The sequence below is a fragment of the Sylvia atricapilla genome, chromosome 1, assembly GCF_009819655.1.
Source record: "Sylvia atricapilla isolate bSylAtr1 chromosome 1, bSylAtr1.pri, whole genome shotgun sequence".
Taxonomy (NCBI): Eukaryota; Metazoa; Chordata; class Aves; order Passeriformes; family Sylviidae; genus Sylvia; species Sylvia atricapilla.
Genome location: NC_089140.1, coordinates 52,554,445 through 52,567,297, shown reverse-complemented (window position 1 = coordinate 52,567,297; position 12,853 = coordinate 52,554,445). Strand labels below are relative to the sequence as shown.

General features: G+C 41.7%; 1 protein-coding gene across 1 annotated transcript in view; it reads left to right on the top strand.

The window, feature by feature from the left end:
* BLVRA (biliverdin reductase A) overlaps positions 1–11,505 on the top strand; it is a 30,755-nt gene extending 19,250 nt beyond the window's left edge. The window contains exons 3-7 of the mRNA XM_066322681.1: positions 366–485; positions 1,122–1,219; positions 2,643–2,750; positions 3,155–3,326; positions 8,176–11,505. Coding sequence (XP_066178778.1) covers positions 366–485; positions 1,122–1,219; positions 2,643–2,750; positions 3,155–3,326; positions 8,176–8,449 — 772 coding nt within the window. The 3' untranslated portion in view covers positions 8,450–11,505. The remainder of the gene's footprint in view (positions 1–365; positions 486–1,121; positions 1,220–2,642; positions 2,751–3,154; positions 3,327–8,175) is intronic.
* Positions 11,506–12,853: the final 1,348 nt, after the last annotated feature.

The following is a 12,853-nucleotide window of genomic DNA, read 5'->3' as shown; positions in this document are numbered from 1 at the left end:
AAATTCTCCCATAGGAGCTCTGTTCTCTTTCAAGTCACTCTTTTACAACATCTCTTTGGTAATAATGCTTATTAAAAGCCAAAACACCAAAACCATAAAGGACTTGACCGTTCAATAGAAGGTAAATTTCTGGACTGATACCACCACCTGCACACTGGTCCATTTTTTTTTTCGGTTCTCTTCTCCATTTCACTTTTGCTGGTAAGTGCTCATGCTTGTCCTGGGTAAGAAATTGGTTGTTATTCCCTGGTGGAATTCAGTGAGACAGTGGTCCATGGGAACAATTTTTAAGTACTGCTACACAACATGTGGTTGGGAAGAATGGACTGTGTAATACTCTGGTTTTATTTTTGCTAAATATGCAGGAGAAGTTTTGGCAATATTAATGAGGCTAAGCAGATTAGCCTAGAAGATGCTCTGAGAAACAAAGACATCCATGCAGCCTTCATCAGCACAGAGAACAGAAGCCATGAAGAAACAATCAGGTATTTTGGGGGTTTTCCTCCCCACTTCCTTTCCCCCTTTCCCCTGTATTTTAGAAGCACAGAGGAGTGTTCCTACAACAGCCTTGTAAAGCTGTTGCAGGAGTACATATGAACACTGAGGAAAGACTGCCAGACTAGAGGCCTGAAGTGAATCGTAGAGAGTTCCCTAGAGCACCGATAAGTCCTGGAAGAGAGTAGGGTTTACCATGCAATAATTTCCCAAGTAATTCCATTTCTGCACCTCTAGGCCTGTTTTTGATGGACAGGTAGCTTAAAATAGGGTTTAAAGCCTTTCCTCACAGATTATATTGTGGAAGGGTGGTCCATTCCCCCACTTCAACTGCTGACGTGTCTGTAAGTCAGAAATTGCAGTGCTTGATGCTGTAGCATTTTTGCAACTTGATGCAGGTGAGTGAGGGAATTCTGTGGCGAAAGAAACTCCGCTCCCCTGCTGTTTAAATGTGTGATGTAGCCACCACACCATCCTTGCTAGAAAAGTTGCCATTTATTTCTGTTACTCCATGTTGTGCATCTCTCCGTGTGAAGCTGGCTGTGGGAATGAGAAACAGTTTGCACTGTGGTGAGAGAGGATTAGGATTATATTCTTTTTAATGGATGATCTTTTATCCCTTTCAGAATGTTCTTAGAAGCTGGGAAACATGTCCTTGTTGAGTACCCCCTGGCTTTGTCTGCTAAGGCAGCCCATGAGCTCTGGGAGATGGCTGAGCAGAAAGGTAATGCATTTGTTCTCAAGAGTGGAAGCAGTCTTACCTGTTGGGTAGCGCCAAAGGCACCAGACACAAAGGCAACTCTCCAGCCTACTTTGTTGTCACAGGCAAGGGAGTATGACTGTCTCAGAGATGTGCCAGTCTATGTTGTAAGACTTGTGCCAATAGGCAAACAAACACACAAATGTCAATGCTAAGAGTAAGGTATGTTTGCCCTCACAAAAACTCTAGCCTCTATTTATGACACAGAATGCAGTTAAAGAGGAAAACTTTGGTCACGGTGATAGTAAAGTATTTGATGAGTGCAGCTATTGTACTTGGGCAATTTTGTGTCCTCTTTCTCCCTGGAAATGAAACTGCAGACAGCTCTTATAGCTTCTAGCATTTGTGATGTGCTGGCCACACACAGTTGCTCATGATGCTGTAGGCCAGTAAGGCATCCCTGTCTGAAAGACAGCTTGTTTCTATGGAAAATCTCTTTATTTTCAGAAAGTGTGTGGTCCCATCCCAGTGGTGCAAAGGGTCAGAAGCTGGCAGTTCAGCTGGGGTCAGTGCGGGTGAATGAGACTGCAAGGGACAGAGCAGTGCTGGGAAGAAGCTGAGTGCAAATCAGTTGGACAAGCTGCGCTTTTTATGCCACTGCTTCTTAAAGATCTCCTTTGTGACTTTTGTCCCGAAACACTGGAGGTGTAGGATTTTTGCTTTGCTGTTTTCCTGTACCAACACCAGTTACTGCCTTGTTGCTCACCAAATGGTTTCCCATTGAGCAGAATTTATGCCTCTTTTCTTGAAGCAGCAGCAGTTACTGTCAGCAGCCTAAAATGACTTGCCTGGAAATCTTCCAGAAAAACACATACTGGATAAGGGACACATTCAACTTGTATTGGATAACCTTTATTTCAAAGTAGCCCAATTAATTGCAGTGCAGGGAGGTGCTCCTTAGCATATTGTTCCAATCTGGGTCTGGGCATTATGCTATTTTCTCCTCTTCCTTTTTCTTTCCTTCTACCCTGGGAGGAAAAATGCAGAACAAGGAAATGTGGTGGGAAAGAGGCCAAGAATTAATCCATCCGTTACTCTGAAGACTCATGTTTCAGTCTTAGCTAGGTACTGGGTTTCATTACAGAGTTTCTGTTAAACATAGTGGCTACTGTTCCTGTAGTCTCTGTATTTGTTGTCTCCTGAAAATCATTAACCCAGATTGATGCTTCAGCTCAGGGCCCATGTTTCCGTGTTTGATTTTCTTCCTGACATCACTTTGTGAGTCACACAGGAGAATATTTCTGAGTGAGTTCCCACTGGTGCCTAGTGAAATCTTTACTGTTCAGGCATTACTTTGATTCACACAGAAAACTTTTATTTAATCTGTTCTTTTTTATTTTTTTTTAATGTGGTTTTGTTTTATTTTTTTATTTTTTTTTAATGGCAGGTAAAGTACTCCATGTGGAGCACATTGAACTTCTTACTGAGGAGTATAAGCAGCTGAAAAAAGAGGTGTCTGGGAAAGACCTGGTGAAGGGAACATTGCATTTCACAGGTCAGTAGCTCTGAAGAAATCAAAGTCCATCTGGACTTGCTCCCCAGGGATGCCAGTGCTTCCAGGCTTCATTCAGTCCTTTAACACTAGACTCTCTCTATAAACTGAGTAGAGACACAGGTACTGGTTCTGGATAATTCCCTCATTGAATCCACATACACCCTCCTGTCTTCAACATGTCTTCAAGGGTTTGTTGTGTATGTGCTTTGTGTAGCCCTCTCTGCTATAGCTCATCAGCTGATCCATTTCGACATTAAATGTGTTTATTGACTTTCCTACTCAGTCCATGCACTGACCTTTCTACACCCTGATCTTTAAGCCTGCAACACTGCAGTTTCTTCATCCTTTCCCATGCAGAAGGCATTATTCTGTTTCCTATTCCTCAAGAGTTCCTATTCTACCAGGTAGTGTCCTCGATGAAAACAAATCAGGATTCCCAGCTTTCAGTGGAATTGCCCGTCTGACATGGCTGATTGACCTCTTCGGAGACCTCACTGTTACCTCTGCCACCAGAGAGAAGCAGAAGGATAAGAATTATTCCAGAATGACTGTTCATTTTCAGACAGCAAACAAGAAGTGAGTAAGGTCTATGGCAACATGTGAGCCAGGGTCTTCATCATCTGCAGGAATTCTGTGTCATCTTCTCCTCTTGTGGAAACAGAATGAGTGGAGGCTGGTGTGAAAGTGTACATGTCTTTAAGATGCATTTTATAATATTGAGTTTTATCTCCCTTTGTTATGCAGTGGCAATATCCTTCTTATCAACTAGGATATTATTAATAGCCATGCTAAAAAGTGGTCTATTATAGCTGTGGAGTAAGTCACCAGCATTTCATACTGTCACTTGACTACTCAGCTTGGTCCAGAGGGTGGTGGAAACTCTCAGGTTTGGTCATTCTGGACCATCTGTGCAGAGTTCATGTCCTTTCAAATAAGTTGAAGTTACTTACAATGTCAGTTTAAAGCAACAAGATATAATTTAAGAATTATCTGATGTGAAAAGGTAGAGATAAATTATCTAATGGTGATGGAACTCCTTGTTCCTGTTTTTTGCCGTTGTTTGCTTTGGTTTGGTTTTTTGGTGGCTTTTTGTTGTTGTTGTTGTTTGTTTGTTTGTTTGTTTTGTTTTTGGTTTTTTTGTTGTTGTTGTGGCTTTTTTTGGTGGTTTTTTTTTTTTTGTTTTTTGGTGGGGTTTTTTGTTGGCTGCAGATATGCTGATAGACCTCTTAAAAAGCCCAAAACTAATCCAGCATTTTAAATAAATGTTTAGTTAAAGTAGTAACCCGAAGGACTAGCTGTTTGGGGAGTGAATAATCAGGGCTCCTTTAAACTCTTAACTTCACTACAGGTCTGGTTAAGCATTTCATCAGCCACTCCTACAAACCCCACTGCAGTTTATCATGGGATTATCATCTTGTTTTAGCAATCTTCCTCTCTCTTTAAATGAAACAGCATTTCCAGTTCCTTTTGAAATGCAGTTGTGAGAGGACAACTGTTCACCCTCTTAGCAATTTGCTAGTAACATAAGTAGTTGTAAAGATCTAGATAGGGTGAGATTTTGAACTAATTCCACAGATGGAATTAGTGGATGCCTTAAACATTTCCCTGGCTGTCCTGTCTCCTGGGTAGTCCTTAGCTGCTATATATGATATTTGCTGGATACAGAAGTGTTTCTGGATTACTTTCTTTTTCCTGCTCCTCAGCACTAACCAATATTTGCTTCTCTTGGCCACTACTATTTGTATGGATCAGTGTTTTCTCACCATAAGTGTTTTAATAACTTTGGGGACAGTCAGTTTTATGCCTCTGGGATAATTTATGGTGAGTGGAAAATTACATAGCGTTCCTGTATTGAGTTCGGTGCTGGGGCCATATTTCCTGCTGACCTTCCCCCAGTGATGTCAGTGGAGTTATTGCAGTAGAGAATTTGGCCCACTCTCTTGTCAAGGGAAGTTATGACCAACAGTAATGGTGGTGTTATGGATCTAATTTGCCCAGCCTTTATTTTGCTGAAGGATAGGAAAGGTCTGTACCTTTCATGAGAGCTACCTCACCCTTTTTTGAAAGACATGAATACAGTAACCTTGAGAAATCAGGTTAATTCATCCTATTTTCTACCTTGGGAAATACAGCAGGTGCAGAATGCAGGAGCCTGTGTTCTGCTTCTTAAGCAGGGATTTGTGTAAAGGGTATAGTCTGTGTCCACTGCATACCCCACCCTTGCTGCTCGTCTGGCTGGGGATGGACTTGGGAGGTGTGTGTTGATGCCTGCACCCAGATATTTGAGAGATGACCTCTGCCTCTGTTGTGTGTCCAAGACAGCTGAGCTGATAGCCTCTCTGTAATACAACATTGAGCAATCCAGGAAAAGCCAAGCCTCTACTCAGCATGTCTGATTTGGGACTGCAGCTCCTTTCCCAGGATTACAGAGCTTGGATTCAGTAAATGTCAGAAATCAATTTTTAGTGCAAGCTGAAGAGATAATGATTTGGGCAGCATCTCTTTAGATGTTAACTAGGGATAGGGTCCAACTGTCTAATTCACATCCAAGCTCATTGATTTAATGATAAATTAAAAATATTGGCATTTTCAAAGAGTTGAAAGGAAAATGTTTAAAATAAATTGAAGACATTTTCTAAACACATTCTTACAAGAAACACTCAAAGTTATATTTTTATGGAGAGCTAAGCTCATGGAGTCCAATAAAATACCTTCAAATTGACCATTCATAGAAAATTATGTAATACATTCTTTCTGCAGAAGTTGCTGCATAAAATTTTAAGCTGAGTGGACCCAGAATTCTTTCAAGCATGAAACCTGCTTAATTCTTCTGGAGATACAAAGAGTGTTTGCTTCATACTGGTTTATTCAGCTATTGCAGTTAAGCAAGGGCCACTCATTATTTGAGGAAAAAGGGAATCAGAAAAGCAAAAAGTCTTTTTCAGTATAGCTGAGAAAATGCTATCAGTTCACAACTTGGAAAGATAAAATTGCCATAGAAAGTCAGTGTGTTTTCTTCACTGCAGACTGTTTGCTTTGCAAACAGTCAGTGTACAGGTGGTTTGTTAGTACTTGATTAAATTCTCTTTTTCTTTAACTACCCAACATACATAACCCAACTTTATTCAAATATCAAAAACGTTGGATTTGTTGCTTGTAAGTAACTCTACTAACACTTCCAATGTCTGTAGCTAGATAATACTTCGATATAAATCTGTAATGAAAATGCATAAATTATCTATGAAAAAAGCTACAGCCCTTCACAACTTTCTGACATAAAATACGAATCTGTTTCTTAAGCTACAAAATTGCTTAAATAATGTGTGAACTTGCTTATAGCAAAACAAGAGGCTTATTTCAGAGTAGAAGCTGTTAATTAACAAGTGAATACATTTTGCTTACCAATCAAGTAGAATCAACCTCTCTTTGGGAAAATGACTAAAACTGCAATTGCAGAAGAAGATAAATCTATTAGTAAATCCAACATTTTCCTGCTCAGTCATTCTAATTACTTTGATTAAATTCTGCCCGCTCTGCATGTTTGTGCTTCTGGTTCAGTGGCTTCCCAAGCTGGAGCAGAAGGCATACACTTGAGGCTGCTCACTGGTGTGCATCTGCTCTAGATCACCCCAGGGAGGCAATCCTACACCAACAGGGCCTGGTTTGGATCATATCCAGGGCTCCTTGCCATTACAGGATGGAGATCTTTGCCTGTGCCTGCCCAGTGGTTTCTTCATGCCTACCTCCCTGAGATAAAGCAGCTTTGAATAACAATGTCCTGAACCCTCTGTGACTGTTTACTATCACAGGAATATAAAACCGGCTCTGTCAAGTCAGAGAAAAGCCCAGCTTGCTCAGCAGCCTGCCTCTGACCCAGATCAACAGCTTTTACGTCAGGGAAGGAAGATGGGAGCACAGAAAACACTGAGCAGTATGGCCCCCAAACACCCTTCTGGCTTGCAGTGGCATGTAGCCCCAGAGGTCCTAAAACATACGGTGCCTTTGCATTTATTAGTCCTCTGAGAATTTTTTTGGTGCATTCTTGCAGGCTGTGATTTGGGTATTTTTTTCCTCTCTATTTGTTTCATTCTGTTTAATCAGTTTCATTTGGCCATGCTTAATTTGTAGGGGGAGTGGTGAGGATGTGGAAGTACAGGTGAGCAAAGAATAATTGATACGATGGTGTAAATATAGAAACCGAATCCTAGAGCATAAAAGATGAGAGGTGCAGAAACATTAAGCTGAGCACTCTGCAGAATATATTCAGGGCAGATTGACAAGGACTTTGTTTCCAGATCTAATGATACTGAATATTTAATGGGCAGTACTTGGAGACAGAATTTATCTTTCTTGGGCTATTGATGCCTTCATAATTTGTGAATGGCAGACTAAAGTAGGCTGTAAAGGACTGTGGAAGGGCCATCAATAACCAAGTAAGAAAAATAATGTACATCATCTAAACATAGGCAGTAGGGAGTGCTGATGAATGAGCTGCAGAAAGGCACTGGTACAATTCAGGCAGTTGACAAAAGAGCAGAAAGGAAGCATTGTGACTGTGCCTGGTGTTGAGGATTATTCTTCAAAGGTGTTGCAGTGTTGAGTCAAGGAGTCTGTTAAGACCCCTGAAGTGGCACGGCATGTCCCATGGCTCCTTTCCCCTCGGCCAAGATGGGAAGTTGGGAAGGAAGGTGTGAGCTGTGCAAGTCAATAGCCAACACCACCAGGCTTGGTTTGGAGACCGTGCTATCGTGTTGGCAGAAGACAGGACTCTGCTCTGACTAAAAAAGGCCTGCCCGAGAATCTGTGTAGGTATAATTTTTAGGATCAGCATAGTGCTTCCAGTGATGAGAATGAAACTTTTTAAAAGCTTGGGCAATATGGACACTTGTGTCTGTGTCAATGAATTTGTCCAGCTCATCCCAAGGGTTCAGTTCACATACTAGCACCTGGGTCATCATTATGTACCTGTGTGACTCAAATCTATTCTTGCTGGAGGAATGGCTAGACATTGAGGGCCTTTTGAGTTTATTTGTGACTGAATTATAGACAAAATCTTTGGACATTTAACTGCACTTTTCATTGAAGTCCACACACAGCCCATGAACTTCCCTCTTCCTTATGACGTGGCTTGATGTTACTTGCTTCACTTTGTGCGTAGGGAAGACAAAGCTGGACAGAGCCTAGATGGTGTGCTGAAATTCATGGCATGAAACAGTGGCAGAGATAAGACTATTACTTGCTGTTGAGCTCTGTAACCACAAGGCATGTTGGTCAGGACACATTGCCTAAATATGCAATGATTGATATTTTAAAATGGTGCATTTATTAATGCATTTTCTGCAAATGCTGAGAAAAAAACCCAAACAAATTAGAATTGTTGATTCAATTTCTTAATTAATACTTCTTCTCTGCTCCTTCACACTAGACCCTTGACTTGGATTGAAGAAAGGGGACCAGGGATGAGACGTGAAAAGAAAATCAACTTCTGTTTCACAAGTGGTTGCCTGGAGAATTTCCCTGAAGCCCCAAGGTCTTCTGTGGGCCTTTTCATGCAGGATCAGAACCTCTTTGCCAAGAAACTGCTGGGCCAGGTCTCCAAGGAGGAGCTGGCTGCTGAGAAATGGCGAATTTTGCGGTGTCTTGACCTTGCCGAGGTGATCCAGCAGTACTGTGAAGAGCCAGAGAAAATCTATTCCTGACACTGCTCTTATGGAAGGAAGACTGTGGCAGATGGAAAAGCTGTAGGGCTGGAACTCACTGTTGCCATCAAGCAGTTGCTATTTCTGCTTCATTACTTTCTTTTTGACTGCTTGTGATTCCTGGGCGCTCCAGGGGTAATGGGAGAGTCTGAGCTATCCCCTGTGCCTTCTGGTTTGCACCAGACCATAGTAATTCCCCTGCTCTGATGCATCCCCATCCTTTCAGGTAGTTAGAAACCTAGAAAAAACAAGCTTTCCTGGGATTCAGCTGGGAATATCACTGACAGTAGATCCTGCAGGACTATATATAATTATATATATAATTTATATATATATTATATATATATATATATATATATATACACACACACTATATATAATTCTCTCCCAATGTTTGTCCCCCCATTCCAGATATGTCTGGAAATGAACATGTCTCAATTTTATTCATGTAGTATTTTCTAGAATGACGTTCCAGTTCAGTTTTCCACCTCTTTACTTGAAATACAAAACTTGTGCCATCACAGTCCTGACCTTTTCTTCCAATTGCCCTGAATTGTTGTGTGTATTTGCTCTAATCAGTAGTTTTGCCTGTTGGGTGAGGGGGGGCTGTGTGTTTTGTGGGTTTTTTTTGGGGGTGGCTGGTTTTTACACTGGAGGTCAACTTCCATCAGATTAAATCTGTATTGGCATCAAACCAGCATAGAAGAACAGTCTTGTCTCTTGATAGAGAGATCTTGATGTCATTCCGTTTCTCTGGTGCCCTGTGCCAATGTAGAAATCTTTTCCCAGCAGAGGTTAGAAACATGCATTGAACTAATGCATTGCCTGCCTGCTCTCTGTAGAACCTAAATATTTCGGGGGTTGTACTGAAAGCAGCATATTATTCTCCTTCACTTGTTTTCTAATTTAGCATGGGAGTGGGTCATAGTGAAAAATAGTATCTTGCATTTAAGAAAAGAAAACCACAAATGCACTCCTGGAAACAGATAAATTCATGAAGAATAGTGATAAATTTAGAATAGTATTGTAGAAAACAGAGCAGTTTGCAAATATATCCATGTGTTTATGTCATGGTTCGACCCCAGCTGCCAACTAAGCACCAGTCAGGTGCTTGCTTATTGTATCTCAGTGGGATGTGGGAGACAATCAGAAAGGTAATAGTGAGGGGAAAAAAGCTGGATTGAGGTAATGACAGTTTAACAGATAAAGCAAAAGCTGCACGTGCAAGCAAACAAAACAGGGAATTCATTCACTGCTTCCCATGGGCAGGCAGGTGTTCAGCCACTCCCAGGAAATTGGGGCTGTATCACACGCAACAGCTAGGTGGGAAAACAAGTGCCATCATTCCAAATGTCCCCCTCTTCCTTCTCCTTCCCCAGCTTTATATGCCATATGGTATGGAATATTGCTTTGTGGTCAGCTGTCCCCTCCCAAATTCTTGTGCATCCCCAGCCTACTTGCTGGTGGGATGGGGTGAGAAGCAGGAAAGGCCTTGAGGCTCTGCAAACACTGCTTAGCAATAACTAAAACTAATCCCTGTGTTATCAACACTGTTTCCAGCAAAATCTAAAACACAGCCCCATACCGGCTACTCTGAATTAAATTAACTCTATCCCAGCCAAAACCAGCCCAAGTTATAGTATATGATACCTGTGGGAATGGATCTCTAGCATTTTTACTGTAGTTTCAGGATCACATATGAAAACATTATTACTTCCCTTAAGAAGCATTTTAGTTTTAGAAGCCTAAGCACTGCACAACGTTATTAGCAATTCCTCTGGTTGCCTTTTACTTTCTAATTATAGCATCTGTTGGTGCCATACTAATATAGAAGCAAACTTCAGTCTGTGCAATTGCTCTTTCAAACTGAAACAAAATTTTATTTTCTCTTTTATCATTTGGGCAACTTTTAAATAAGGAAGCATATATGTTGTGAATGTATACATAATTGCAGCCAATCAATAGTGACAGTTAAAAGTCTTCCTTTGGGTAAACGTTAATCAGAAGTTGGATACAATTCAGTCTGTTGGAAACAAGAAAAGAAAAGTCTGTACAATTTTCTCTCAAATCAGATCTCAAGTCTCAAGTCAGATTTTAGCAGTGACTGAAGCTTGATGTGTGAATGAATTTTGCATGTGGCATTTGTTTAAATCTACCCGATCTGTTAAAATCAGTGAAAAGTCTCCTGTTGCCTTCAGTGTGATTGAGACCCATGTGAGTTGGCAGCAGATTTGTGCAGGCAGATCCTGTCTTGTCCACCCAAATAAATACCTTACTGAGCATCCACAGGGACTTCTGTGCCACTGTGGTGGACATGGCATGGGTAGAGCTGATGTTCTGTGAGGGGGGATGGCATGGATAGAGCTGATGTTCTGTGAGGGGGGAAAAATGGATTTTTGGCAAAACACAAACAGTCCATCTGGGATTAGAATGAATTAGAATCTTCTGTGTGTGTCTGCTAGGTATGATAGCCAGTGAAAGGTCCTGTTCCTTGACAAACCCCTGATCTGTGAATGTGGGGTGAATGCTACTTGTTTACATGCTCACTCATAATGGGTAATTGGGGAAGGAGCGAAAAGGGAAAGGAGATTCACACATCTCTAAGCATCGGCATTGTCAGCACATCTCCCTGAGCATGTTCTGCAAGTGCTGGTGAGAGCAGTATTTTCCTAGGAAACAGAAAATAAATTCATGGTAGTTGTGTAGAGCAGCAGTTTAATATTGTGCAGTGAATTGTCCTCTGGAAAAACTTGTTTCTATAGAGTGCACCTGGGGAAGTTAGCTGGTTCATTTGAGCTAGGGAAGGCAGATGCCTAGAGCTTGGATATCCCACACTCTCCTTCATTCCCCTCCCCTTCCTTCCAGCTAACCTGCTTACCTACCATTGTCTGACCTGCTTCTGCAATCCTGCATCATTTAAGTGGCTTTTCCTTCTGTGAATTTGCCAAGGTACCATGATCGTTTGTGTATGGGAGCTACTGGATGTCCAGTTCCAAATGTATGCACTGTTTAACCAAGTGTCAAACTCACCAATAAAATACTGGAACTCTTAATAATTTGTAATAAGTGATCAGCCAATTTCACCAATATGCCATTTTATTGAGAAATATTGCCAAATACAAATTCAAAAAGCCACAAGCAAAGGACAGCACCAAGCCTGGGATCAGTACTGGGTGAACCTTAGATCCAGCCTCTAGCATGCCCTACCTCATCCTTTTGTCCACTCAGTCGCTGTTACATATTCATATTTCTTCTCATCTGCTGGTCCAATGAATAGTTCTCTGGGCAGGGCTGAACGCTGAATACATTTATGGGAACCCAGTATTGGGATGCACACCCAGGCCAATGTAGGTAAGATTTTCATCAGATGTTGATCACTGGGTTGCTGGTAATCCTGGAGGAGACCCATCTCCTGATGGAGACACCCTTCTTTCTATTGCAAATATGCTGCTTCCCCTGTTCCCAGCAGAGGCTGCAGTTTCCCAGTAGTCTTTTATTTCTTGGGTTAAAAAATTATTTTATACCATACATTTCTATAAAACACAAATTAATTCTACAAAAATCATCACATCATTCCTTTTTGTTCCCTTTGTCCTTCATTAGCAGTTCCCATTGCCTGTGCTGAAAGTGGCTCTGTCCCAACTGAAGACAGTCCTCAAGGCCTGTGAAATCCTGTCAGGGTGTCTTGGTTTGGGGAAGACAGGTATCTGCCAGGTAAAGCTAGAGTTTGCCTTGGAATGGAGAAGGTAAATGACTCCCCCTCTTCTTCCAATTATAAATGTGCAGTTAGAGGCTTTTAGGCAAAAGATTTTGGAATAAAAATAGCAGTTCTTTACTAGTATGTATAACAAAGCAAACAAAAACAACAACTACAGCATTAATAACACAAACAGTACTAAGAACCTCGAGGCTTTGCTTCACAAAAACCCAGGGCAGTTTGGTCTTGGTGTCCTTGTAGGATCCTCAGAGGACCTGAGAAACAGTGGAAAGTCCCGGGATGGTAACTGGGTTGGCAGGGTGTCCTGGCAGGGCAGGGGGATGCAGGGTCACGCTGTAGCAAGAGGAGAAGTGCCAACAGAACCACAACGGTGGGGCAGGGCTGGCCCAGCTCTCACAGGGCAGCAGAGAAGCTCAGAATTCCAGGATGAGCAGATGATGGTAGATTCCCTAGGACTGGACCCCTCCAGAGAGAGTGAACTTCTCTGCAGCAAGCAGCAACCCAGCCATTCTCTCTCACCAATTGCTGAAAAACAGAGTTCCCAGCTGCCTCATGCTCTGTCCTTTATCTGCCCCAAAACTCATGATATTCCCCCCCTCTGAGCTTTGGCCATCCCTTTGTTTTTGGTTAAGTACTCTCAAGTATCCAACACTTAGTTTCCTTGGTAACTTATGGGGAAAAAAATC